The following is a 27,605-nucleotide window of genomic DNA, read 5'->3' as shown; positions in this document are numbered from 1 at the left end:
TGTGTGTCCGTGCGCATCGGATTTAGGAAACCATTGATGCAGAGACCTCAATCCATCTCTAACACCACTGATCTACCTTAAGGTCTTTCCCACTTGTTCTACTCTTTACTTAATTGTACATTTTGATTCTTGCTTTACATTTATCTATGGCGGCGGAGTCTTCTAACCCTCGAACCGTCGAAGAGATCTTTAAGGATTTTAGCGGTCGTCGTTCCGGTATTCTCCGAGCTCTCTCCGGAGGTAGAGTCGACCGCAAAAAAAACCTCTTTTTCTCTTTATGTTTCGTTCTAAAGTTGTTGGCTTTTTTCTAAATTACGTTTTGTTGTTGTTGTTGGCTGTGTTTTTTTTTTTTACTAGATGTTGACAAGTTCTACTCTTTATGCGATCCGGGTAAGTGAGCTCTTTTCACCGTTATTTTCGGATCTGTGGTTTGTTCTTACCATTGATAAGCTTCAGAAAAAAGATGCCCTTTTTGAGAAATTTGTTCCTTTTTTTTTGGTTTTTTTGGGGGGTTTTATAGAGATGGAGAATCTGTGTTTGTACGGACATCCGAATGGGACATGGGAAGTGAATCTTCCAGCTGAGGAAGTGCCTCCGGAGCTACCTGAGCCAGCTCTTGGTATCAATTTCGCAAGAGATGGTATGCAGCGTAAAGATTGGCTCTCTTTAGTTGCTGTCCACAGTGATTGTTGGTTACTCTCTGTTTCTTCTTACTTCGGTGCTCGCCTTAATCGCAATGAGAGGTACGTTTTACATTTTCGTTTCTTGCTTGTTTCATATAATGTGGCAGATAGTTTTACTGTGCTTGCTACTTAGAATGTGGTGTTGATGATGACGAAAAAAAAGCTGTCTTTGGACAGTCTCATGAGCTTGTGTCATCACTATTTGTTTCCTGATTCTTTCTTTCACTCTAGCTCTACCTTGCCAATTAGCTTCTTTCCTCCTTAGGTTAAGTTTCTTTCGATGCATACCATTTTTCACAAATCCTTATGTCTCGTGCGTCATTTGGATATATAAATGGCTACTACATTGATTCTTTGGTTAAATTTGGTCCCTTTTTGTCAATACAAGTGTGTTCTCTCTGAGCTGACATCTTTGTATTCACTGTCTTATTACTTATCCTAAAAGCATTATTTGCTTCATGATTCTATAAGAGCATTTGGTGTAGCATCCCTTTCAATGTAAATCGACAGTTGTAGATAATAATGGGTCTATGAGCTTATATTGTATGTTCTGTTTTCAATGATGGGCAGGAAACGTCTATTTAGTTTGATCAACGATCTCCCAACTCTCTTTGAAGTAGTGACTGGTAGGAAGCCAACCAAAGATAATAAACCAAGCATGGATCTCGGAAGCAAATCCAGAAACGGAGTTAAGGTATCCAAATGAACTCTCTAATACTCTTTTACCACTCAAAGACAGATAAGGGTTTGTCAATCTTCTTCCATTTGAACAAAATTATTGAGTTTCGGTGTTATTTGAATTGTTGCAGAGATCAATTGAAGGGCAGACAAAGAGCACACCGAAATTGATGGAAGAGAGCTATGAAGATGAAGACGACGAGCATGGAGACACACTCTGTGGAAGTTGTGGAGGAAACTACACAAACGACGAGTTCTGGATATGCTGTGATGTGTGTGAACGTTGGTACCATGGGAAGTGTGTGAAGATAACACCAGCCAAAGCAGATAACATCAAGCAATACAAATGCCCATCTTGCTGCACTAAGAAAGGAAGACAGTGAGAGAGTGTGAGTCATCTTTTCTCCCTTCTCATTCATATATCATCTTTTCTTTTATTTCTGGTTTTAAATTACTGCAAAACATCCTTTTGTTAATGTATGAATACAAAACTCTATTATTTGGCCTTAGATTCTCAAAGGGCGTTATAAAATTAGTAGTGAAAGAGGGAAATAGTCAAAGAGACATCAGCTGGTTAGAAAGCTTCCTCATCTTTTGATCAAATATGCCATGTGTTTTGTATATGTAGTATGACTCTGTTTTCATCGTTTATGTGTAATCTCTTTTAGGCTATAAAGAAAAAATCATATATGTATGATTGATCATCATAATCTCATGGATAATTTTAACTATGTGGTTTTACTGAAATAAAAAATAAAAAATAATTAGTGGTGTTATGTACATTGTATATATTTTGGTGTCACAAAACCAAAATACTGATAAATTAGCCACATTTTCAAAGTACTGTATATTGATCCAGGAGCCATTTGTTGCCATTTGCTGACTATTCCATCACTAAATCTCTGTCCACGTAGTCTCTCTAGTCTCTACTGCCATTTTTAGTTATTTTAATTTTATGACATACAATTTTAATCTGAATTTTAGTTAAGCTTTAGTTAACTTAAAAGAGTAAAAGATCAAACTATATAATAGAAGGGATCACTATTATAAAATCAAACTTAACGTAGAGTATTTTCTGTATAAATTTGAATTATTCAATACATTGAATTGAAGCCACCGTCGATAGTGTGAATGAAAATGCAACTTGCATTTTCTAAAATATATATTTCGTATCCACCTATATATGTAATCACAATTGACTCAACTGATAGACACTCTGGGCCAAACCACCACTCGAAAGCGCACATGCTAGTTATTGTAATTTAATACTGTTTATACTGTAATCTTATTCTTATATAAATGTATGTAATATATTATAGACTATATAGTATGTGTAGTGCAAACGTTTGACATATTTGTATGTAATGATTGATCCAAAGAAAACCAATATGGGAATGAGAGGCTGACAATATAATAGACGTGTGGCTTTGGTGTTAGAATATCATCCACAGGGGGGTAATTAGGAGGCCAAGCATTGTTGTGTATTATTAGCATACTCATATCATATTGGTCGATCTGTTTGTTTGTTTTAGAGTTTAGCTCTGGTTAAAGTTTATTACATCGGTTGTGGAGCAATTTCTTTTTGTATTATTAACAGATTCATATCATATCGTGTGTGTTGTTAGATTTATTTGCTTTTAATCATTTTCATTACCGAGTACGAGATTCGGTAAACATATATATTTCAATTCCAACAATCTGTTAGGTCGAAATAATCACAATTAAAATTAGAGTACCTCTCAGAGATATTCCATATTGCATAGTATATAATATCATGTGACGTTTGAAATTCAACAATTATACATTTTGTGACAAATCTTTATACTTGAATTAGTTAATTAAGCACCGTTCAATGATATTATCTGTGACGTTTAGAGTTCAACAATTATACACTTCTATTATAGTTTTATAAACTAGCTGTACCATGATCACTATCAACATATACCACGTTTTTCAAACATGACGACGCATTAATTAAGAAATAAAATGTGTGCAAATGATATTGATAGACGTTAAATTCTGAGATTTAATACAATATATACTATGTGAAAAAAAATTGCGTACTATACAAACTAATAGTAATAGATAGCTGCCATTTGAAACATAAACAATATATATATAAGAAAATACTAGTTGTATAAAATGAGTCTCTGAACGTAATCCAGTAATATTAGTTATTTGCTTGAAGATAAAATCATCGATCCTTTGAAAATTCATAATATAAATGATGATTGTAACATATACAAGTCAGATGTAATATATCGTGAAATTACAAAACATTAATTGTTTTCTTTATGGGGAAGAAAGAAAAATTAAAACAATTAACGAGGCCGAGGAGAAATATGAGATTCAACATGGGATTTGCCTTGTGGACCTTGAGTTCTAATAAAGAGTCTATATTGATCAAAGGTCATAGGAGGATATAAAGGAGGATTATGAGCGGATACAAGTTCTTGTATCGGTTGGATCGGAATATCGCTTTTAGGGTTGTAGAAGAAAGCAAGTGAAACTCTCTCTTTGTTCGAGTTCACGACCACTCTATGCTCCACACTCTTGTACGTTGCGTTGCTTAGTATCTGCAATTTTTTTATCATGGCAACACGTAAATTGTTTGATTCTAAGGAAAAATTCAGACACCACACAATATTATTAATATCTATACTATTTTGTATAAAGAAGACGTTCTAAAAGTTAAGTTGTATTCACAAAATTTCAATGCAAATATACACATGTGATGTTTGTTTTTAAAATCGTGTTATGTACGTATAAATAAACATTTCTTATCTTGCAACATGGGCAAACAGCCAAACACAAACATGTGCGTAATGAAGCATTTGCTGTACTATTTGTTTCGTAATAAATATAGAGACAGCCACTTACGATTGTCCACAAAAAAAAAAGAAATATCCTAATTACTTTCTTATAAAGTTATAATATTGCCGATATATATATAAATAAATTGTCCATAAAAACCGGTTTGACAGAAAAGATCTAAAAGGACGTAATTTCAGTTGTCGGAATAATGAGTTAATAATTACATTTTTGTTGAAAAATCAAAAAGGCATAGAAATTGGCACCAAGTGGTAGCTGTGTATCAAACTTGCGTTTAAAAACATGTCTAAAACGTGCGACTTTTAGCTTATATCTTATTCATTCGTTGTCAAATAACAACTTTCGCATTTGTCCTTTTCTTTATAGACAACTTTTTTCTGACACAAGATAACGATTAAGTATTTATAAAATTTATGAGATGTATCTAGTAAATATTTTGTGACACATACTTACTTTAATTTTTTTTAAATGTTAAATAATTTGTTATTAGCAACATGGAAAAGAATAACCAAAAACGGCAATAAATCAAATAATTTACCTGAATTTGATCACCAATATTGACGATGAAAGCATGGGGATGAGGCTTGACGGTGATCCACGTGTCATTTTTACGAACCTGAAGACCGAAGACTTGATCGTCCGGTAAGAGAATGGTCATACCGCCAGGATCAGAGTGAGGGGAGAGACCAAGAGCCAGCTCCGGTCGAGGGCACTTTGGGTAATAATTAACCCTCAAACATGCCCCAATGTTTTCACCTCCAAATGCATCTTGAAACTTATCATCTTTTAATCCCAAATTTGTCGATAACACCCTCATGATTCTCCCGCTTAGATTCACTAGCTCTTTCCCGTATTCATCGATCACTTCTCTATTTTTTTTTGCGTAAAATAAAATAAATAAAAATTAAATTATTTCCATTTTACTATATCCTAACGTGAAAAATCAAAAGAGAGCAACACTTGCTTTATGGAAAATAACAGTATTTTCACACTCACCAAGAACTTAAAAAATATCAAAACTATTAAAAAGGATAAGTTTTCCTATATTGTACTACTTGTCCGTACAGTTTAAAGATTAAAAAAACTATATACAGTACTTGTTTCTAGTAATATAAATGGATCTTTCTACTCACACTCCCCCAAAAAAATAAAGTTCTTATCACTAAAACTCATTTGAAAACAAAAAAAAAGAGAAAGAAAAAATGATTAAAGAAGAGAGGAGGAACCTTATGGTGGGAGGAAAAGAAGGCCACTTGTTGAAGTCTTTCAAATGGTGAGGAAGAAGATGAAGAAAGTAATAATCACTCCAATCAAGACTTGCTCCTTTCGTAACACCTAATCTACTTCCATACCCTTCGTAGGTTCTTGGTGAGTTCGAGTAAGTCTCTTTCGCATTGACCGGCATATGGAAAAACTCTCTCCAACTCTCTCTAGCCGCGTCCATCAGCTCCGGTTTGACCCCGTGGTTCACCACTTGGAAAAACCCCCACTCACGGCAAGCCTCCGATATTTGAGCCATGATGACGTCATCGGACGACCCTTCTTCCGAGAAAAGCCCTTCAAGGTCTATGATTGGGATGTTGGTAGCGGCGGGAGCGTCTTCGGTCGTTGTGGGGCGTAGAGACTCCGGTTTGATGTAGCGGTCGGGGAGAAAAGAGAGGTTGCTCTCGGCTAAGGACTGGACTCGGACGATTGGCTCAGGCCACTCATCCATCGATCCTTTCTTGGTCTCGACCTTGACATCCATCTTGTTCTTGATGATCATGTTCATCTTCTTTGTGTTCGATTTATCCTTCTTGTTCATGCGAGACGTTTTAGATAGAAAAGAAGAGGCTTGTGAGATATAATAAAATTTTTGATTGAAGTAAGGAATTTAAAAGAATGGTAAAATGGTGGTGGAGGAGAATCTAGAAATCGGCTAGAGAAACGATGAAAGCAACGTCTTTGTTTATTAATGAAACGTGTGTGAAAAAGTATTGTTATACTTTTTTTTTTTCTTAAATATATTTCTCTCTTGGGATATAGAAGGACAAAATAATATATTGGATCGACATGTGAAAACTAAACATTACTTTGAGTTTGAGACAATCTTTGGTGTGATAGGCTTTTAACTATTTTAATGACTAAATGTCGACACAGATTAAGAGTAATACTAACTAGTCTTTTAAGATAGATAGTACTAAATAATCTTGCTTAATAAATGCCACGTGTCGACTTATGGACAATGGGACTTAATTAAGAGATGATGGTTATTTTATAGGAATAAAAATTACATATGTTGTATATAAAAGAGATGGAGAAACTGACGATCTATTTGGTGACGCTATAGAAATAGCCTGATAGGCAAGACTTGTAAGAATATTATTCAAGATTATGTGAGTTTTATGAAACTTTTCAATTACTTCAGTGTATTTTTTTTTATATAATATATTCAACCCATCTAATTAAAACAATTAAAGCTTGAATTTAATTCTTGACTTTAAAAACTTGTACATAAAGTTACAACCTTTTAATCAATTTCCAATCAACCCAGCTGTTACCATAGTAATCTAAATTTAATATACTTTTAAAATTTAATTAATTCGTAATAAGGACATGTTTAAATTGAATGTAGAATTGCTTCAAGTGATAAAACTCTCTGAAAGCTAATTGCAGCTTTGATGAAAGTTTCTAGAAATCGGATAAAATACAAACACACATGAATCCTGTGTAAGAAAAGTAAACAAAATCCAATTAACAAGTTACAAGAGGATACGATCAGTTCACCAATAACGGCTTCAGTCGACATGCCCATATATATATATATAGCTTATTAAGCTTGTTTTTAATTTACCATCACAAAATTAGTCAACGCCTTTGGATAAATGAATCGAGACGCATAGCTAGAAAGAAAAGTAAACAATGTTTTTGTTTGTTTTGCTTCAATCTTTATATATAAAGAAACGAATAGCCAAACCAAAAAAAAAAAAAAAAGGACTTAAAAATAAATATTGAGAGAGTAGCACGTGGGCTAATTAATCAAAACGTAACATGGCGTCGTCAATGACGTAATGCTTTCTAAAGAGAAAACGTTGAATATAAACTTTTTCTAGAATTGTTTTACCCATAAGACAGATTTAGGAGAATCTTATCGACATTACCAAATGGACAATAATGGCCAATAATGGACAATGGAGCTTAATCCTGCCTAGAAACCTTTTTTTCTGTGGGTTTTTATTCTTGCGAATAAAAATAATTAAAAATGTTTCATATTATTATTGCTTTTCCAAGTTTAAAAAAAAAAAAAAATCAAAGTCTTCCCGATTGTGTTATTTCTAACATGTTTTGTCTGGCTGCAATGCTTTCATTATATAGTTGACTATAAACAACTATATATACTCGACTGTGGATGGATGTTAAATCTACATCAGACTCAGTATCAATGTTATTCATTTAGATAACTACTACATATATATATATTATATATTTATAATATATATATATATATATATTTAAGTTGTAACAAGAATAATTGTTGTTATATCAAACTATATTTGTCTAGAAGAGTTTGTAGTTATTATGTTCATGCAGTTTTATCATTAAGTTTTAGTTCTTTTTTTTTGGTTAAAAGATATTCAATTTAAAACTTGATAACGCATAGCATCATCAAATTTAAGTTATGTTCTGTTGATCATGATACTGTATTACTGTGGATGATGATGATATGCGTTATAGTCTTATAGATCACATAAATTTTGATAGTGAAGGTGAGAAGACATCTCTCTCTCTCTCTCTCTCTCTCTCTGCACTCTACTGTAATTCCAATGTAACAGTCTAACCTCCAAGCTCGTTTAGCCTCCGCATTCGACATGTGGGGCCTTTCTTTTGGGGGACAACTGATCAACTAGTTCAGCAACAAAAAAAAAAAGAAAAATATTTTACTATTTATGGACCTCTTGTTTTGTGTGTGTGCGTGTGTGTTTTTCCTCTACTGATTTGTACGGCAAGTGTAAATAACGCTTCTATTTAGCCATATTAATTACAGTTAAACACGATTAATTTATGAAAGTTTTCTCATGAGAAGTCTGAAACTCCTTATCTACTTTATTGGTCATATATTTAAACTTTCTCCATATATATATACATCATCCTATACTATACAATCTAAACGTTACACTTAATTAGGCAATTGAGCCATTTTTTGTTAATGAAATATGTCTAGCACACGGCAGTGTTTTTGTTTGACAATCAAGATTATTGGCTGGAGCGATTATAGTTTTATAAAAAAAGAGATCGTTTTGAGTTCGTCTTATTTAGATATATTAAAAACCAACTATATATGAAGTCTGAGTACACTCGCACACACCTTGGTGCGACCGAATGTTCTAATTGCATCAAAGTACGTATTCTAAGTGATGAAAATAGTTGAAGCGCATTAAACGGCATCCACTAAACAAGTAGTTATTGGAATTACGCCTCTCCATGTTTGGCAAGTGATCATCATACTTGATATGATTACACATGTGTCTGTCTACATCTACCAATACGCTGCGCCCATAATATTATTAACAGTTACGAATTGTGGTGGATAATCTAGTCCGTACATTCTGCACACAGATATGTTGTCCCATCGAACAAGCTTTTCATACATTAGAGACAAAATTATTGTTTTTTTAATTTTATTTTTCAGTGGTAGAGTGACTAGAAAATTCTCTAGAAATGTACAAATGGTAGTCTCCCATTACCTCCCTAACATAGTTGCTACTTTAAAAATAATAGTAATTATATCTTCTACTTAATCTGTATGCATGATTGATTTATTATATATAACATGCTATATTGTTATGATCCAATCATGTGTAATTAAGGACAAAACCCGCTGAAGCTAAGCTAAAAAGCATTATATACATATTAAAATAACTGACGAATAAAAAATAAAATAAAAACTGACGAAGGAGATCGAAGACAGAAAGAGTTGTTGTTTGTTTTTTTTGGTCAAAAAGATAGAAAATTCGCCTGAAAAAGGAGAAAGTTAAAAGAGATGAGTATGAGCCTAAAAAAGGTAATTAAAGAAAACGAATTAGCGCCTAACAAAGACGAACGAATGAAAATTAATTAGGGACTTTCTGTTTTTTAGCTGTTTCGAATAAATCCGTTAAATTTGCATTTTTTTAAAAAAAAGTTTTAAGAAAAAAACGAATAGTTTGGTAAGTTATAGATAAAATCACATTTTGCACGTGTTTTTTTCTAGAGAGAGAGAGAGGGGCTCACTTTGATGGATGAACGGAACCGCGCCGTGTTACAAGAGATGTCGGCAAATCTTGTCTTGGCTATAGAGTCTCAATCTCATCACGTGGCCTTTGGTTTGGAATAACAACGCGTTCACACTTTAGCTTAGCTTGCTTTGAGATATTATTTTTGTATTTTTCCCAACTTGCAAATTCCTTGGTTAAATAAATACAGTAAGCTAAGCATTGAACATTTTTTCTCACATAACTTATTAATCCAAGAATTGGATTAACTAACGTTAACTTCTGAAATTCTACTCTTAATTGATCATTTCTTGGCCTCATTTGAGATAAAATTTATCATTTACTTTCGAGATGATAAAAATTTATAAATTTTGGTATATTAGGCTTTTCCAAATATCATAGTCTAGTCGTTGTACTTAGCAGATTGTGAGACTCGGATGGTGTCTTTCTAACCAACTGTCAATTAATACAGAGAAGACTCGTGAGAATTTGAATATGATAAAACCAAACATCATAGTATTTTTTCTTCTTGTTAGCCAACTTGTATCAAATTAATGGATAGAAAGATTATGAAACTCGAATAAATGATTTATAACAAAAAAAAAATCATGAATTTTCAACGTATGATTGATACATACTTACACTTTTTATGATCTAAGACTTACAAATATTAAAAATTATTATAACAAACTTAAATATTATTTATTTTACCAATTATTCTAAGTTGAAATTATTGATTAAACGCAAAAATTAAAAATTAACTAATTAAGTGATCCAGATCCATGGTACGATTGGTTCGACCCGATAATTAAGTGACCCCGAGAACCAAACTGGTTTATTCGGTTTCACAAAAAAACCAGACCGGAAATTCAATAGTTCGGTTTAGCTACACCTAACAAAAAAGTTTGGTAGAGCCCGATTTGTTTTTTTTCCGCCAATCTCTCTGATCTTCTTCAGCTACGACCGCCGTCTCCGTTGAACCTCTTCTTCTCATTTCATCGACGGGTGAATCATCCAATACCTTCTAAGATTTCGCGACAGTGGAACTAAGATGTCAATAGGTATTCCTTTTCTGGTGATGAGCTCTTTAGAAGAAAAATGCAGATAACTTGTTCGATGTATTTACTCAAAGAGCTTAACTCTGTTTTCTACTAGTGATATTAAGTTAATTGATATCAACCTGATTCAGTGATGATCCATTTTCTATTATAGTTTACTAAGAGGGTTCTTGATTCTATAATTGTCTTGTAAAATCAGAGCTTTATGTTGTTTTGTTAAATAGTTAAAGCTTTGTTCTTAGAGCTGTTGATGAGACAAGCTTTATTCTTTTCCTCAGGAACATCAACAGATCTTCGCGTCCATCCTAGAGTTCTCAGTTTCTCCAGAACCCACAAATCCGGTTACTTTTTTATTTCTCTAGACCTTGTGTGTGTGTTTTCTAGTTTCCTTGTAAAATTACTGAAGCTTTCCATCGATGTCTTGTTACCTACTGGATGTGCTCAGGTTTAAGCAATCGAAAGGTGTCTTTTTTGAGAGTCGGGTATGCTCAGAATAGGAAATTTAGCTGCAGTGTTTCTTCCAAGACAGAGGATGTAGCTTCTAGAGATGATGGTAGAGGAAAGGATGGACCTTTGGTTAAGATGTGCGGTATCACATCAGCCAGAGATGCTGCTATGGCAGTTGAGGCTGGTGCTGATCTCATCGGGATGATTATTTGGCCGAATTCAAAACGATCCATTTCTCTTTCTGTTGCGAAGGATATCTCCAAAGTGGCCAGGGATGGTGGGGCCATACCTGTTGGTGTTTTTGTTGATGATGATGAGAACACGATACTTAGAGCAGCTGATGCCTCAGACATTGAGCTTGTTCAGGTTTTTTACGTTCTTATCAATTTTTGGTTTTGCACTCACCTAGATGGTTTTCTCTTGATAGTCGTGGTTTCTTCTAGCTTCATGGTAATGGTTCGCGTGCTGCTTTCTCGGGATTAGTACGTAAAAGGAGAGTCATATATGTCCTTAATGCAAATGAGGATGGAAAGCTCTTGAATGAAGTTCCTGAGGAGGATTGTCATCTCGCTGATTGGATTCTTGTGGATAGTGCAACGGGTGGGAGGTACGTACCTAGAACAACTTTTTCAGTTTCTCCGCATTGTCTCATTGTAATGTACTCCTTAGATGAACAATCACTCTAGTACATGAAACCGTTTGTCTTTCACAAGTGATTGAATTATCAAGAGCGTGATAGGTTCAGGCTCAGTCCAACATCGAAATACCAAAATTTGTTAACCTGATGACCATAGTGTCGTGTTAGGTTGGTTAGGTGGTTCCAAAGGTTATGCTTAGAGTACCTGCCTCCTTCACGACATCAGCTAAGGCTCAAGTGACTTAATAACATCTTTCTTTTGTATGTATTACGACAATTTGCTGCAGTGGTAAAGGATTTAACTGGGCTCAGTTCAAGTTACCCTCCTCCATCAGAAGCAGAAATGGGTGGCTCTTAGCTGGGGGAATCAATCCAACAAACGTTTCAGCAGCTCTTTCTATCCTTCAACCTGATGGAGTTGATGTTAGCAGCGGTATTTGCGGTACAGACGGTATCGAGAAGGATAAGTCTAAGATAAGTTCTTTCATAACTGCAGTTCGCTCTGTACAGTACTAATGGCTAGCAATAAAAGCCAAGGTGATGCTTTATCTTGTAACTATAGTTTCGAGCACCAACCTGTTGTTTCCATGCCACTAAGTTTTGAAATTTGAATTGTAACTGGCTAAGAAAAACAGTTCCCTTTCTTTCATCAGTAATAAGATGTAATTTAAAGGTGTTGGTTTGGCTACCATAACACAAGAGGGAAGTCGGCTCAGCCACAAACAACATAATGCTTTTAAATCTCGACCAAAAACACAAGGAACATAAAGAATGTGCCAAGATGAATTTTTTTTTACTTACGCACACTTCTATGTTTAAATTGGGTTATGATACAGTAGCAACTCTTACAATGTCGAACATACATACAATACATATTATTAGATTATGGTTCTAATTAATGGTGGCATTGTGCGAGGGGAATAGTTTGAGATAAAAATAAAATTATTCCCAAATTTTACCAGTCAACGATTGAAATTGTTAAACAAATGTATATGCATCCCATTCATTTTTGTTATAGATTAACAAAAAAGAGATAATTAAAAAAATAGTTGCATCCACTAAAATAGAGAGGAATAAAAATAACACATTATACATCGTCCTATATTTTTTTTTTTTCTCTTACTCAATTTAAATGGCAATCATTTGATATATATATATACATGTATTGTTTAATAAATATATATTGTTCAATTTATATGGCAATCATTATATTTATTGTTTAATACACATCACTAATACAAGATAAACCATCTAGGATATGATCTATTTACTTTTATTTAACTTCATTAGTTTTTTAGCCATAGATCTTAATTACTTATAAGTAAAATTTGAAATATACGTGTTTTTGATCTTTATCTTAATTGAATAAATCAATTAATTTGGAAAATCAAAATACAGTATTTAGTGGCGAGTTTGTTTGTTAGTTAATTTAGTTGAACCAGTTTTGCTCCAAAAAAGATGGAGATGGAGATGGAGATTATCACGTACAAACAATCTTAACAAGTGAGAGTCAAATTTTAAACAAGACTGGCGTGTTAATATATTATGTTGCTAGTGTATCGTTGACATCATCTCACAAATGAATTTGAAGGCTGGTGCATCCTCAACGAAAACAAACGAGATTCAAGGTAATTTTTTCACTATCACACCTTTTTGTACTGTATGGTCATTAGCTGATTTATACATGTTTTTTGTTGTTTCAGCTGTGTTGCGAGTTGACGAACACCTCGTTAGAATACCGTCTAAACTTGATCAAATAAAATCTATACTTGACTTAGTCAACTTTATACATCCTCGACTAGTAGATTTGATGCTTTGACTGGGACGTTGGATGATGTTAGGCTCCAATCTGGAAATGTAAAGACATTGGTGAACGATGATATTGAGTATACAAAGATACTCAAATCGATTCAAAAGGACATGGCTACAGGTTCCAGGTTTGATCACCTTTCAAAACTTTTGGATGACTACATGGTGGTGTTACTAGATTTGATATGCAAGGGGACAAGGCGGAGTTGTCCAAGTCCAGGTACAACCACCCAAGCATTTTACAATATTACTGAATACATCATCTTCTTTGTATGAATTTATAAATGATTTTACTTTTCAGTTTCTTTGTATACCAAAACCATCATTCACCGGTTTTACATCATACACTTTCTATATTTTATCTTTGTATGAAATTATCTATGCTTTACTTTGTCTACAGATTGAAATTGGTGGAAATCCCAATTTTTTTTTCAAGACACGTCCCAACATCAACCGAGATATGTTTAATAAGGAGAATATTCTAGGCCTAAAGATTATGGGATTCGGATATGTAGTACATTCAAAACACCAAGATAGTCTCTTTCTAACCATATGAGAAAACCAAACATCATAGTATTTTTTTTTTCTTTCTTTTTAGACAACTTGTCAATTACTGATGTATAGTAGACGATTATGGAACTCGAAATATGATAAGAACAGAAAACAACATCATGAATTTATAACGTACGATTGATACATACACTTCTATGATCCATCCCAATACTTAAAAATATTAAAATTTATTAGAACAAGTTAAAATTTATTAGACCTATAATCCGGTTAGCCAACCAATGTAATTAAACAGTTTTTAGTCTAAGTTTTTGGTTTGTTTCCTTCTTCAACATAAATAAATCTAGTTTCTGTTTGTTGTTGTTAAAATTATCAATTTAAACTACACATATTGAAGAATTGAAAATTTGTTTGGTTGATTTTTAGGTTGTAATTGAAATTTTGTTTGGTTTATTAATTTGATTTCTTGGTTCGCCCGTTCCAACCCCAAAACGGACTAGTCCTGGGCGTTCGGCCATGTTTGAGCTGACTAATGTCATCATCTCTGTACCCATCGCATTGTCTATGTCAGCCTCGAGTATGAAGCCTCGGCCATGTTTGAGCTGACTAATGTCATCATCTCTGTACCACTTCCTGCTCTAAGAGTTTCACCCAAGCGTTAGACAATGCGATGGGGACTGGAGGTTTGAAATATAAATTGACCTTTTCACTCTCTTTAATTTGTGTTCTCACATGAAACTTATAATTGTCTTTTTTATCCACTCTTTAAGAACTAACCGTATCTTTATGAAGAATATCAGGTATGACTCGAGAGCAAATCTGTTCTGGAATGGTCTATACTTCTTATGGAATGGTCTCTCTGGAAAACACCTTCCCTTTGGCAGAATATTAATCGTTATCTAATCTTATCCTTTACTTGGTGTTTTTTGAGAAAATTGTTAAGAGTTCCGTCGTGTTTCTTCTTGCTTCTCAAGAACTTTTCGAAAATCTTCCCTTGTTTGTTTTTATATTTATTTTAAACTATTTTCTACCATTGGCGCACAGTTATCTTCTTCTGGTCTTCTTCATATGTCTTCCTCAATTGGCAAAATTAACCGTGGACAATCAAAAATATATGACCGGGTTGTGCAACGACACTACATTTACATTTATCTTGTCTGTCTGGTTCATTGCAGAATGTTGTTATTAGTCCTTCACATGTGAGATAACAAAAATATTCTCTTATGATGGATGTTATGCATGTCAACTCATAAATCAAGATCTAACTTGGCATACTTAATACATTACATGTTGAAAGCTCTCTTCTGAGAAGTCTCACTCAATAATGTGATTAGTATATCTAAGTACGTAACAGGTAGGGATCCCTAAGAATAATTAAGTATAGCTAAGTAACATGTATCTCTTATTCTCTTCCAATAGCACGAATAAATAAGTGTAACTCAGTAACATGTATCCCTTCCAACAGCATAACTTTTTTAGAATTCACAATGTAGAAATGCATTTTCGGTCATTCATTTCCAAGGACTTCATGGTTCTCGGATTCAGCTGTCATAGACTCACAAAAAAAAAAGGTTGAAATTCAGGAAATAGACCATTAAAATAAACTGAAATTGGTCCACTTTGGCCAGAAAATAACTGGATTAACCTTTAATGGTTGGTAATTACTACTTTACTAGAAAGACACAACATTAATGTAAAAAGTCCAAAAAACCTAAACTAAATATTACAATTAATCAATTAATAAGAAAAAAAAAGTTCAAATCCACCAACTATTTTAAATAACAATAAATTTAAGGTAGATTTATAAATCATTAGTTAAATAACAATATTTTTAAAATACATGACTGAATAACATATGATTTGTAAATTTTACACAAATCACTTAAAATGTCAAGTTAATACACCTCCATTAGATCTTTTGGTCTGATTGATTGGTTTATGTGCGCATACTATAATCCATGATTGGTTAGCCAACCAATGTAATTAAACGGTTTAGTCTAGGTTTTTGGTTTGTTTGTCATTTCAATATAAATTTAGTTTTTATTATGTTGTTGTTAAAATTATAAATTTAAACTAGATTTCAGAGAATTGAAATTTTTTTTGGTTGATTTTTATTTATGTTTGGTTGTGATTGAAATTCTTTGGTTTAGTAATTTGTTTTTTTCAATTATAGAAAGCCTAGAACCTCATTTCCGAAAAATGGCTGCTGTAAACGAGATCTCAATTTGAAAGACTGTAAGTGATAAATAATATGTTAGTATTGTTTTCCCACTGTTTGATGTGTGTTTTGCAGCTTCGCAAGCTTCTTAAAATTTGATATTTTGGAAATCCTTAGATATTTTTGGAAATTCTTATTTAGATGTCTTGAAAATCTTTAATTATATATATTTAATATTTTCGTTTATAAATAAGCGGAAATATCTAACCTATTACTATAGATTTTCTAGTAATAGACTAATAGGTTTATTATTTAAAATGGAACAAGATATGTACATGAACACATACCTTGTGACAAGATCACGTTTTTTGATAGATATATATAATCTGTTTACAAATCAGTCAAATATGTTGATGTAGTATGGTGGTGACGTATCTGTTTTTATAGTCCACTAACTCAAGTTCGATACCAACCAGACGCATATTTATTAAATTTTTTTTTATTTTCGAAACTATAAACAAAACATTACGTAGGATTCGATCTCTTGACATCAAAGACAGGATTCGAATGCCTAATCATCTGAGCCACTCTATTTTTCGGAATATTGCGTTAAATTTATTTTATATTGACTTGATCTGGGAAAGCCAGGATTCGACTCAAACGCAGAAAAAGTTCATGCTTTAATAATGAGACTTCAAGCCATTACGAGTGCTATGGATGGTGCAAATGAAAAGGACCAGAGACTTATCACAAAACTTAATTGTTGATATTGAAAACTTAATTCGTGCTATTGTTAATTGTTGGTACCTTTATAATTTCCAATTGATGATTATTTGTTTACAGTAATAGAGTGCTTTAAAAAGCAGAAGGTGAAGACAACATTGAAGATGTTAAGCCTACTGGCCAGTCCAGAGCAGCTACACCACCTCCAACGTTACTGATCCTTTCACACTAACTGTCGAAGAGAAGCTTAATGTTGCATTGAGACGAGATAGTGAGCTCAGTAGCTTTGATATGTAGGAACCCTGTCACTTCAAATTCTTAACCAAGAATTTGGATTTGTCCAAGTCCAGCAGATACTCCAACGTTGTTTCTTAACTATTATATGTCCAAGGATTTGGAGGTTATCCTGTCTGTTTTAGACAGGTTTACATGTATATGTTTTTCCCATTCATGCAAATCTTTGATGAGGAACGGTTAGAGGAGGATGAAAGGGACAATGATTGCTCACTCTCTGAATCAAAGAGAGACTTAGCCATGAAGGAGGACCTTGAGGCAACATATGACTGGAAACGATTGTCCTGTGGGCAATAAGATGTGCACCTCTGTTTGAGCAAAAATATTCAACCTGAATCTTCCAATTTAGTCTTGTTTCAATATCAATTCAGAAGCTTGATATTTGAAAGTTTGGCCACTGTGAAGGTCTGTTGCCTGTTGGTTGCATTAACCAATTATAAACCAAGTTTCTTTCCAAATAGCAAAATACGAAAAAGAGTCACAAACTTTCTTCTAAACATGTTGCATTTTCATGGTACAAGAGAAAACCCAAACAGGAATCTTACCTTGTATATGCAAATGTATAGTCTAATATGATGTCCTTTTGCTGATCACCATTTGCAGATGTTAGGTTTTGATTGGTCTTCTTCTGGTATGGCCGTATGGGACGTCTGAAATGTGTTGGCCGTGCTGACCTGACCCTTAGCAGGGGTCTCAAGAACAAGATCCTTTTATGAAATATATCCATCTGATTATATATTATTCATTCAATCGAGAGAGTTTTACCACAAGTTTCTACAAAATAATGCTTTTTAATCTCGACCAAAAGAAAAGGTACATAAAGAATGTGCCAAGATGAATTTTTAACTCGTCTGCCTGGTTCATTGCAGCCTGTTGTCAAGTCCCTTGTCAGTTGAGTTTTGGATCTGTCTCATAGTACACGACGTCTCCTGTATCACTTACGAAATGGTCTTGTTTCATACTTTTTATGAGGCTTCCCAGTAAGTGAAGTGGGAGTGGTCCAGAGTTTTTCGGTTCTCTGTAGTACTTTCCTAGTACTGGTTTAGCTGCTTCAGTCTAGAAAAAGAGAAATGAAAAGTTAATCACTTAAAACACCATATCGAATCAAGTCCATACTAGAATAGTCTTTACTTAAAATTATCAAGAAAACTCTTACAGCTTCTACTAGATGATAATGTGGGATCTGCGGGAAAAGATGATGTATCACATGAGTTCCAATATCATGGTGGATGTTATTAATCCATCCGTAGTCACGATCCAATGTTGTGAGCCCTCCTCTCAGGTAACTCCATTCCTGTGTTTGGGTAAAGTACATGAAGCGTTTGAGGTTCTCACAACAGTGACTCTCAGGTAACTCGAATACAAATGATGAAGTAGGTTTGGTATACCTTTCCACGGTACCAAGGGAGCTTGTCTTCATGTCCATGGTGGTGCAAGTAAGTGACGAAGTCCAACCACATTACAAATATCTGCATTAATTGTGTTTGAAATGCCAATTAAAAGTTTCACATCTGAGGTAACAAAGGAATACAAAAACCGGTTTGTCTGAAATGGAGAGGTACAGAAGTAGAAGGATACCCAATAAGGGATGCCATATAGTTTGAGCATTTGGATTGGACCCATGACAAAGTTGAGACAAACAAGCAAAGCAGCCATTGCAGTCCAACAGGCAGTTGATGTCAGAACATCTTTCTTCTCTTTTGGAAGAAACAAGTCACTGTCCGGATGATAATGAGAACCATTTTTCCCTGGACTTCTGTTCCACTGCATCACGAACACAGTGAATCAGATGTGAAACATGAGCGTCTTTCACTTGATATAACCAAGTGGAGTGATTATATAGTAAGATGCAGAAGGATTACCAAGTAGAAAGGGTATGCAAGCATTGGAAACGGCAGTGTAAACCTAAAAATTTGAGTCGCTTTTTCCAATTTCTTGTACATGCTTTCAGGCAACTGCAGTTACAAAAAACACAAGCTCTGTCTAAGTTAAACAGCAAAAGAAACTGGAACTAACAACATCTGCGTTTAGTTATGGAGTTTACTACTTACAGGATGCCAAGATTCGTCATTCTCAACATGCCCATGGTTTTGGTGGTGAGTTCTGTGGCTAATTCTCCTACAAGGAAAAGTCAAATATGAACATGAAAAAGGTGAGTTTCTGCAAGTGATTCTGTTTCAGAGAGAGAGAAAAGGATTGGAAGCAAAACTCACCAGCCATGGTAAGGGACCAGAATTGAGGAATGAAGAAGATGACCTGCTACACTGTTCAGCCTTGGATCATTGGAGAAGCTACCGTGTCCACTGCAAGGTAATCACAATGGTTATCAATAATATAGAGGGAAACCAAAACAGAACACAGGCAAGTTTGTCAGTATCAGAAACTAATTTTGTCCATACAGAGAGAATTTGTAAAAGGAAGTAACAGAGGAAGCATTAGTAATAGTCGTTACCAGTCATGGCCAAGAACAAAGAGAGCCCAGAACATGGTTCCTTGAGCAAACCAGTAGAGAGGCCAGAGAAGCCAGTTGTTGAAGTAAGCAGCTAAAGCAGCCAATCCAAAGACGATAGCGACATCTCTGACAACATAACTCATTGACATCCATGGATTCTTGACCCAACAATGCTTTGGTATGGCTGCTCTTATGTCCGCCAAATTAAACGGAGGAGGCGCACCTGGGTCGAATCTCTCCGTGTCTTCCTCCGATGGAGACTCAAGAGTTGTTAGAGGCGTGGCCACATTCAATGTCCAGTTCCTGGTTTTAGAGAAGAACCCTTTTCTGGAATCGAGAGAAGAAGAAAGAGGTGTAATTGTTGGATTGAATTTGAATTTGAATGTGGGTGTTGGATTAGAGACGAAAGAGTTTGTGGGTTTAGGATAGAATCTGGGGAGAGGTCTAATACCACATTCTGATAATACCCAGCTCGCCATTAGAGCTCTTCCCCACAAGAATAGAGGATAAAGTCTCTACCTTTATTTGCACTCTCTCTCCGAGTGAAGGAAGAGATAACGTAGAGAGAGAGATGAACTTGTGTTGGTTAATCCTTGTCGTCGTGTATCTCTCTGTACCAGTTCTCTGTGCTTTTCTAGCTCACACATACACGAAGGAAGGATATTTCTTTATTATGAGGTCATCTTTCAATTATAACTAGTAGAGATATATGTTGTGTAGAAAGCAAGGAGACGAAAAAAAGCGGGATCTAGGGTTTATGACATTAGTCAAACGTGTCATATAACTCATTACCAGACAAAGTGTGTGTCCGTTACTAGTCAAGTAAGGCTGTGGGGACTAAGTTAAAGTAGAGAAAACAACACCATAAATAACTTTTAAAATTCTGAAAGACAGTCACAGCATCCTCCTCTTAAATAAGGGAACGAAAGCTCAAATCAGCTTACAAGTAACTTCTCAAGTTAGAAGGGTTGTTTGTTCCCTTTGGTCAATCTATTTTACAGAGTTGATTGATAAAAAAGTTGTGAACGAGAGTTTTTTCACCTGTGGGAAACAAAAGATAATTAATTTATTATATACGGAAGAACCCACAATGACTGCAATTTTCTCATATGTTCCACCATTTACGCTTCTCCATTTGTTTAGCAAGTTCATGTGCCATGGATGCAAAGTTCTCAGCCCCGTCTTGAAGCTCAGCTGTGCGTTGGCTTATTCTCTGGCAGACGAAACAAGGAAAAGAGATGTTTTGTAGTTATAATCAGTCTGTTACATAAACTTGGAAACATGTCAGTTTAATTGAAGATGAAATCTCTGCTGCGTAAAATATGACCTCGAGTTTTTCTCCACGCTCAAGAAGTTTGTCTTTTGCTTGTGACGCTATTGCCGAGGTTTCCTGGAAAAATTACCCATATGTTAGAGATAGAAGCAAATAAGCGCTTTTGGATATCAAATTGGTCTTGACTCACCCCTGCTTTTCTGTATTTGGACTTAATTTCATCCACAGTTCTCGTTTTGGGTTGTGCATTGCTGGATGCACCGTCGAACAGTTTTTCCTTATCCGTTCTCTTATCTGCAAAGAAACCTTATGATTCGTCCGATGCATTCACAATGATACTAGAAGTCTAGAACTTGAGTCTAACAGATCACCTTTCTTTTCTTTTTTGTCTTTCTCTGTCAAAGGCAAGACGATCACAGGTTCGTCGATCTCAATGTCATCTACAGAAAACAATTTTTAGTCAAGAGGAAGTAAACCGGGGAAGAGTAACTTAGTATAGATATTACAAACCAATGTTAAGCTCGACAATCTTTTCGTCGTCACCACCGGTATCAGAAGGCTTCAAGTATGGTGGATTAAAAAAGATGTTCCCCAGGTGGGAGAAATCTTGTACTTGGTCCACCTTCTGTTCACTGCTTGATCTGAAGCCTTTGATAATGTTACTTAGGAATTTGGGAGTGCCATCCTGTGGCCACAGACACTTTTATAACAAAACCATGGAGCGTAAGAAAAAAGTGTTCACATGTGAAAACAGAACATACATGATTTTTTTTATGAGCAGAGATATGGCTAAAGGTAGCGTCAGCAGCTGCTGCAAGGACTTTGTCATGAAGCAAAGGTAAAGACTCTGGGAGCCTGAGATGAACGCAGAGTTAGGTATTAGTAATTAACTGCTACTTTGCTAAGTTCAGCATGCAAAATTTCCAGTTGTAGTCACTAAGAAACCAAGTATGGAGCATCAAACGATAGGCCAGTACCTGAAGCCGTTTGTGTTGGCCAAAAACGAAAGGATGGCGACTTCACAACCATTTACCTGTAGAATTAGTTTTCATTAGTCCTTAGCATCTGAGGTAACAAAAAGCATCCTCTCTGATGTTGTACATGCCAACTCATAACAAGATCTAACTCGGCATAATTAGTACATCACATATTGAAAGCTCTCTTCTAAGAAGTCTCACCAGGACGACATGGCCGAAATCATCCGAACATACTGTCTTCTCCATGTTAGGCTTAAAGTTCCACCTAAGAAGTGAGAGCAAAGAGCTTTCTCCCACAACTTCAAGCTTCGGGAAAGATCTGTTCAATTAAGAAACTGAGCATTCAATGGTCCATTTATAGTGGCCTTCAGACTAAATAGTTATACGACTGGATTTGGTAACTAAATATTATTTGGCATATATATGATACTTGTGGTATCCAATTAGAAAGTCACCTTATTTCAATATGCCCTGTTCTGTAAAGCAGGAGTACTGCACATTCCCTTCCATCTTTTTTTAGGATTCCCATCCAGCAACACGGCCTTGGAAGACTTACCTCCATATTGCTCTCAAGACTTCCCTAGGTATTGAAACCAAGTCTTTGTTATCACAAAAATCCAGCAAGATACTTTAGGTATCATAAGTAAAGGTAGATCCTATAATAAACCTGAGACAACGACTTTAAAGAATACAAGCGGAGAGCATCCTCATAACATATGAGAAATAACGAGTTTGCAAATCTCTGATCAACAAATTTTGTTTCTGTGACAGGATTCTGTTCACCAACTGGTGAATGACTCTCACTAGCATCGACTATATGAGATTTGTTTCCATTTTTCTCCTTCCCAGAGATTTTTCCAGCTGGTTTTGCACTGGGCGTTTCAGAGTTCTCATAGCAATCCTCTGCAAAATAGAATTATTTTCACTAGATGCATAAGAAAACACACTTTTAAGTTAGTATCAGAAACCTACCTATAATGTGCATACAAATCGCAGTTGGGTTCTTCTGAGGTATCAAGCATGAGGCGACTATTTTCCCAGTATTGCCATCCAAAAGAATGGTCTGTCCATCCTTGGTCATTGCGCACAAGATTAAATCTTCTTCAGAATTTATGGAATTCTGATTAGTTGGATCACTTTTTGAGCCAGTGGGAGCTGAAGAGGATTTCACATAGAGTGACTTGATCGGGGAACCTGAGTCAGATAAGCTATTTGTAACGAACATTACTGACGGGACACCAGTATCGAGCATTGCAACCTGAGATATGAAACGCAAATTAAAACTGGTTTGAAAGTCATTTTTGAAAGTTTAACTTGTTTACATTTAATTATAAATAGCAGCTGTGTGCCAACACTTCAACATAGGTAAAATCCCTACCTTGCCACATTTAAATCCCACGGCAAGCCTTGTTGTAAACTGTAGGAATTCCAGGGAGCACACTGGGGAATCCAGGAAGGAAAATGCAGCCAACCATTGAGGACCATCTTCTTGATGCAAATGGTGAGCTACAAGTCACGAACCTATAACATGAGATAGAGCAGAAAAAATCCATAGTATCAACGTTGTAAAGATGAATTGTAAAAATGGGCAAACCTTTCTTGTCAGTGTTGGAAACAACTTCCAAAGTTCCTCCACTTTTATGGCCGACCAGGTTGAATAGGCGAACCTACGGAGTCAGAAATGCGGGGGTGAATCAGATGCATATTCAAATCTAAGCTGGAATCAAGAAGGTATCAACAGAAACAGGTCTTCTTACCATACCACATTCGTTACCAACAGCCAACCAAGAAGTCTTAGAGCAGAAGCCAAAAGCCGTTACGGATGCATTTGCTCCAGTTATGTCAATAACATTTGCCTGATCATTGGTAAATGATAACATTATTAATTACAGGTAGAACTTCTCATCAAAATATCAACCAGCTGACAGTAACACGAGTTTTTAAGATGAAGCTCAAAAGAAGAAAAGTTATAACATAAATACCTTTGGCTCCAGTACATACATAAGAGACAGGCATGGATAGGTTGCATCCCATATTCGCACAGACCCATCTTGATAACCTGCCATGTACAGTCTTTCAAGCTTGTAATCATCAAGGTGGCTTGGAACACCACCTGTCAGAGGCCATTGTGCATTTTCACCGGATGGAGTACGTGGTGTTCGAGCTTTTTCAGCTAAGACTATCTATCAGGAATAAGATATAAATTAATAGCTATACAATGGGAAGCACAACTAGGGAATTTTGTGGGACTACCTCAGAAAGGGCTAGTGACGTTTTATCATTCACATTTAATGCAGAAAATGTTGCCACTGTCATATGTGGATCCATCGTTGGTACAGTCATAGGATATGGCAGCGGAGGAACGGAAATCTTCTTCTCTTGCTGAGACATCAGAGAAGCCAGAGAGGTATCATCATATGCTTGCAATTGTCCTGGATTTGTCAATAGAAATAAAAACATCCCACTTTGCCTTGAACAGGCAATTGGAGATAAGACCATATCAGCAAATGAACCGCTTAGGGTCAGGTCAGCACGGCCAACACATTTCAGACTTCCCATACCAGAAGACCAATCAAGACCTAACATCTGCACATGGTGATTAGGAAAAGGACATCATATTAGGCTATACATTTGCAAATACAAGGTACGCTTCATGTTTGGGATTCCCTTGTACCGTGAAAATGCAACATGTTCAGAAGAAAAATTGTGACTCTTTCGTATGTTTCTCTTTGGAAAGAAACTCGGTTTATAATTCACCCAAGATCACCAGTCTATGCTATGAACGTTTTGATTTAAGCTGAGTTCTTACCGTAAGTACTTCGTCAGATCCAATGATATCACCACCATAGATGAAGAGTTTTCCACCACTACTCTTGCGAGATACATCCAAACACCAATGCATAACAATGACAGGAAGTCTTTTCTCAGCCGAAGACAACTGTAACTTAACAACGTGATTAGATGGGTTCCCCTTTTGCCCATCAGAAAAGTCCCAAAATAATATATCCCCATCCACATAGCCAACAGCGAGAACTGAACCATCAGTTGATGCCCAACACAAAGAACTTATCTCTTTTCCATCAAGTTCAAGATCAGAAAACTCATCATGTGAGGCTTCCAGAGAATCACCGACTGTTTTACCCTCCACAGGTAGATCTTTGTTTCCTCGTACTAACACAACACGATCTTCTGATGCATCCCAAAGAAAAAGCAATCCATTTGAAAATGCAATCAACAATCTGCAGGGTAATTCATGAAAACCAACTATAAGAAAGATCGCATTCTTTCATATGATGCACTTTCATAGCATAGCAAAATGAATATTTATAAAAAGAGGCACTTGAGTTCAATGATAAATTTGAATTAATGAACTTATCTAGCAATGCTTTCCATTCATAGATAAAAGAACAAGCATGATATGAGAACAAATCTTATCTCACCTAGTTCCCCTTGAACAAGGCTGAGAAAGAATTCCAACAACCGGATAATCAATAGGAGATGACAGCCCCGCTGCTTCTGCACAAAGGGGGAAATGGGAGAAAATAAGTTTGAAAGAATAACTTAAATGCAACTTTGGAGGTCTTTATGTTTGCATTAAATCTGAACTACCAAGTGGTTAAGGCTCCCTGCTAAGGACTCTGCGAAATTTTTGGTGAAGGGAGATAGACCACTAATAAAACAAAGTCATGACTAAGAGCTGAAAACTAAAAATTTCTAGACTCAGTAGTGCTTCTAAACACATTTGATCATCACATTAGAAGAGGAATCCCATACCAGCTAAAGCATCAGTTGGAACATAATAAGGAAGCTGCAGTAATTTCCCTTCGTCAGCATTGTAGTTTAGAACAGACACCATACCGTACTCATCACCAACATACCTGTGAACGAGATAAGAAACACAGTTTATTACACCACAGTATCTATCAATGGAATATTATTGCTCCAAATTGTAATCCTAAAATCAGCTCAATACATATAGCCAGTGCCATGAAGGATTGCAAACGCAGTAATGTTTGACTCCCACTGTAAGCTTGATGCTGGTTGCCTAAGATCCAAGTCCCACACCTAATAAATAGGAAAAATTTGTTGATGAAACCAATCAAATAGGTTGTTGGGAAAAATAAGGAGTAGATGACTTTAAGGCGAGAGTCAAGAAAGCCATACAGAAGAGACGACATCAGCTGATAATAAAGAAATTTCGAACATCACACTGAACTATTACCTGAATCTCGTTTTCGTTTGAGATGCTGACAAGAAAGCCTTGGTTCTGCATGAACTGTAAACAAGACAGATAAAATGTCAAGTGGATTACAAATAATTGGGATCACAGAGCGGTTGGACTGTCCCAAGTTCACAAGCTAAGTTGATCTATCCAGAAGACTAAAGAGAAACCATTTCAGCCCACTACAGCACTCAAATAACATTGACTGAAAGGATATTTGAACATGAAAGTTAGTTTATTATGTGATTGAAATTCTTGTAAACCATTATTAAGAAGAAAGAGATTTAAGCTAGCAAAGCACGTCAGGAAATAGAAGAGGAACTACAGAAGCTATAATCAGACACCAGTATTTTGAAACTGAACGTGATCATAGGCTCTCAAAATATCAAGAGATGAACAGAATACCACAAACCTCTAAGTTTTTGAAAGGTAACTGCTTAGGAGATGCAAGAATCGCCTCGATGTTATCGCCACCAATCACTTTTATCCTTCCATCTCTGCAAAGGGTTAACAAAAAAAGAACACTATTATTAGCCAAACATCTAGTCCAATTCCTCCCCTTCATCTCAACCATAATAAGGTAAGTAAGAGTGTTGAAGAAAATACACAGTCCTAGAAAAGAACTTACAGTGTACCCACAGCCAAGAGGCATTGAATAGGGTCAAAGGCAAGAAGAGATGCCGTCGAAGGTATCCCACAGTGGGTGACAATATGAGGATCCAGGTCTTCTGCTATCAAACATCCCTGCAAAGATTCACACTACATGTGAACGTCTAAAACAAAGAACAAAAAAAAAAGCATTCCTGGAATATAGGAGGGTTCGGAGCTGTCTTAGGTGAATCATGGAGTTTAAAGACAACCAAATGTATTTGTGATGCATAATAAGGTAAGTAGCATCTGCTCAATCCTAAAGGAGACATCTATATATAAGTTATCGTCTCCAACATATATTCTCAATCCTAGATTCGTGGCCATAGGGGTGACATCGACTACATAAGAGCAAACTTATTCATTGGAAAGAAAATTTATGCAAATTTAATAACTTTTAGACCTAAAGGCATAAAATTTCACAAAACCAAAACAAAATTACAGCTGAGCCCAGAACGCGAAAAGCCTAAGCTAGTATATACCGAGTGTGAAACTCCAAGCATCACAATTAGAATATTTAATTAACAAAAGAGCTGAGGATGAGATACCCGAGGAGGAGGATGAGGAGGATTCTGACCGCCGGAGGATTTCTGCAGAAATTTTCTGACGAACATCGTCGTCGAGCCAAATCAAGAAGAGATGAGAGCCGATTGCTCAAATCCTCCGCTGATCAAAATCGTCACTTATGAACGAGGATAATATTTTTCAATCGAGACCGGAGAAAACGGCGGAAGCAAATTGAGTTTTGTTCGTCGGAATTTGATCGCAGAATAAAAAAAAAAAAAAACAAACTTCAGATTCAATTTGAGAGAGTCAGTCAGAGAGACGAGAGGAGGATGACCGATTCGATTTGAATTTCACTCAAGTCGTCCCAGTTTTTTGTGTGTTTCTTAATCCGGTTTCGGGCTTAACCATGAAATTCGATTCGGTTCGTATCCTATAATGGAACGGTCCGTTTTTTTGTGCAAATTGG

At 35.6% G+C, this 27,605-nt stretch overlaps 5 protein-coding genes across 9 annotated transcripts; 2 read left to right on the top strand and 3 right to left on the bottom strand.

Annotated features, from left to right (window-relative positions):
• The first annotated feature begins 11 nt into the window (after nucleotides 1–11).
• LOC104768757 (PHD finger protein ALFIN-LIKE 1) lies at nucleotides 12–2,092 on the top strand. 2 transcript variants are annotated; one of them, XM_010492793.3, is made up of 6 exons: nucleotides 101–240; nucleotides 358–390; nucleotides 521–743; nucleotides 1,254–1,377; nucleotides 1,493–1,750; nucleotides 1,872–2,092. In XM_010492793.3, the coding sequence occupies exons 1-5, from the start codon at nucleotides 147–149 to the stop codon at nucleotides 1,742–1,744; spliced, it is 726 nt and encodes a 241-aa protein (XP_010491095.1). In that variant the 5' UTR covers nucleotides 101–146; the 3' UTR covers nucleotides 1,745–1,750; nucleotides 1,872–2,092. The 2 variants fall into 2 exon arrangements, with proteins under 2 accessions (XP_010491093.1, XP_010491095.1); XM_010492791.3 differs by having other exon boundaries at nucleotides 12–240; nucleotides 1,493–1,964.
• A 1,468-nt stretch (nucleotides 2,093–3,560) lies between these two features.
• LOC104768756 (jasmonate-induced oxygenase 2) lies at nucleotides 3,561–6,419 on the bottom strand. The gene is made up of 3 exons (XM_010492790.3): nucleotides 5,420–6,419; nucleotides 4,732–5,062; nucleotides 3,561–3,937 (listed from the first exon to the last, which is right to left on the bottom strand). Exons 1-3 carry the CDS (start codon nucleotides 5,995–5,997, stop codon nucleotides 3,683–3,685), a joined length of 1,164 nt encoding a protein of 387 aa, XP_010491092.2. The 5' UTR covers nucleotides 5,998–6,419; the 3' UTR covers nucleotides 3,561–3,682.
• A 3,903-nt stretch (nucleotides 6,420–10,322) lies between these two features.
• On the top strand, nucleotides 10,323–12,241 carry LOC104768755 (N-(5'-phosphoribosyl)anthranilate isomerase 1, chloroplastic). Of its 2 annotated transcripts, XM_019241719.2 has the most exons (5): nucleotides 10,323–10,485; nucleotides 10,761–10,823; nucleotides 10,928–11,295; nucleotides 11,373–11,536; nucleotides 11,854–12,241. In XM_019241719.2, the coding sequence occupies exons 1-5, from the start codon at nucleotides 10,476–10,478 to the stop codon at nucleotides 12,080–12,082; spliced, it is 834 nt and encodes a 277-aa protein (XP_019097264.2). In that variant the 5' UTR covers nucleotides 10,323–10,475; the 3' UTR covers nucleotides 12,083–12,241. The 2 variants fall into 2 exon arrangements, with proteins under 2 accessions (XP_019097264.2, XP_087360811.1); XM_087504685.1 differs by lacking the exon at nucleotides 10,323–10,485 and having other exon boundaries at nucleotides 10,733–10,823.
• A 5,527-nt stretch (nucleotides 12,242–17,768) lies between these two features.
• Nucleotides 17,769–20,204, bottom strand: LOC104768754 (temperature-sensitive sn-2 acyl-lipid omega-3 desaturase (ferredoxin), chloroplastic). The gene is made up of 8 exons (XM_010492788.3): nucleotides 19,513–20,204; nucleotides 19,274–19,363; nucleotides 19,112–19,178; nucleotides 18,923–19,015; nucleotides 18,639–18,824; nucleotides 18,449–18,529; nucleotides 18,217–18,354; nucleotides 17,769–18,116 (listed from the first exon to the last, which is right to left on the bottom strand). The coding sequence occupies exons 1-8, from the start codon at nucleotides 19,989–19,991 to the stop codon at nucleotides 17,949–17,951; spliced, it is 1,302 nt and encodes a 433-aa protein (XP_010491090.2). The 5' UTR covers nucleotides 19,992–20,204; the 3' UTR covers nucleotides 17,769–17,948.
• A 156-nt stretch (nucleotides 20,205–20,360) lies between these two features.
• On the bottom strand, nucleotides 20,361–27,517 carry LOC104768753 (uncharacterized). 3 transcript variants are annotated; one of them, XR_015592664.1, is made up of 24 exons: nucleotides 27,181–27,505; nucleotides 26,613–26,728; nucleotides 26,397–26,481; nucleotides 25,985–26,038; nucleotides 25,736–25,827; nucleotides 25,537–25,640; nucleotides 25,203–25,278; nucleotides 24,572–25,001; nucleotides 24,016–24,348; nucleotides 23,745–23,945; nucleotides 23,520–23,618; nucleotides 23,357–23,429; nucleotides 23,141–23,268; nucleotides 22,735–23,020; nucleotides 22,430–22,665; nucleotides 22,218–22,337; nucleotides 21,964–22,081; nucleotides 21,763–21,818; nucleotides 21,547–21,640; nucleotides 21,296–21,470; nucleotides 21,157–21,225; nucleotides 20,976–21,079; nucleotides 20,840–20,902; nucleotides 20,361–20,725 (listed from the first exon to the last, which is right to left on the bottom strand). XR_015592664.1 is itself a non-coding variant. In XM_010492786.3 (24 exons), the coding sequence occupies exons 1-24, from the start codon at nucleotides 27,244–27,246 to the stop codon at nucleotides 20,618–20,620; spliced, it is 3,291 nt and encodes a 1,096-aa protein (XP_010491088.2). In that variant the 5' UTR covers nucleotides 27,247–27,517; the 3' UTR covers nucleotides 20,361–20,617. The 3 variants fall into 3 exon arrangements, 2 of the variants coding, with proteins under 2 accessions (XP_010491088.2, XP_087360809.1); XM_010492786.3 differs by having other exon boundaries at nucleotides 22,218–22,342; nucleotides 27,181–27,517; XM_087504683.1 differs by lacking the exons at nucleotides 24,572–25,001; nucleotides 25,203–25,278; nucleotides 25,537–25,640; ... (3 more) ...; nucleotides 26,613–26,728; nucleotides 27,181–27,505 and having other exon boundaries at nucleotides 22,218–22,342; nucleotides 23,745–23,941; nucleotides 24,016–24,156.
• Between the last annotated feature and the right edge of the window lie 88 nt (nucleotides 27,518–27,605).

This window comes from Camelina sativa, chromosome 20 (genome assembly GCF_030686135.1).
Source record: "Camelina sativa cultivar CO46 ecotype springtype chromosome 20, ASM3068613v1".
Lineage (NCBI taxonomy): Eukaryota > Viridiplantae > Streptophyta > Magnoliopsida > Brassicales > Brassicaceae > Camelina > Camelina sativa.
The sequence above is the reverse complement of the archived record's forward strand: the minus strand, read 5'-3'. Positions and strand labels throughout refer to the sequence as shown.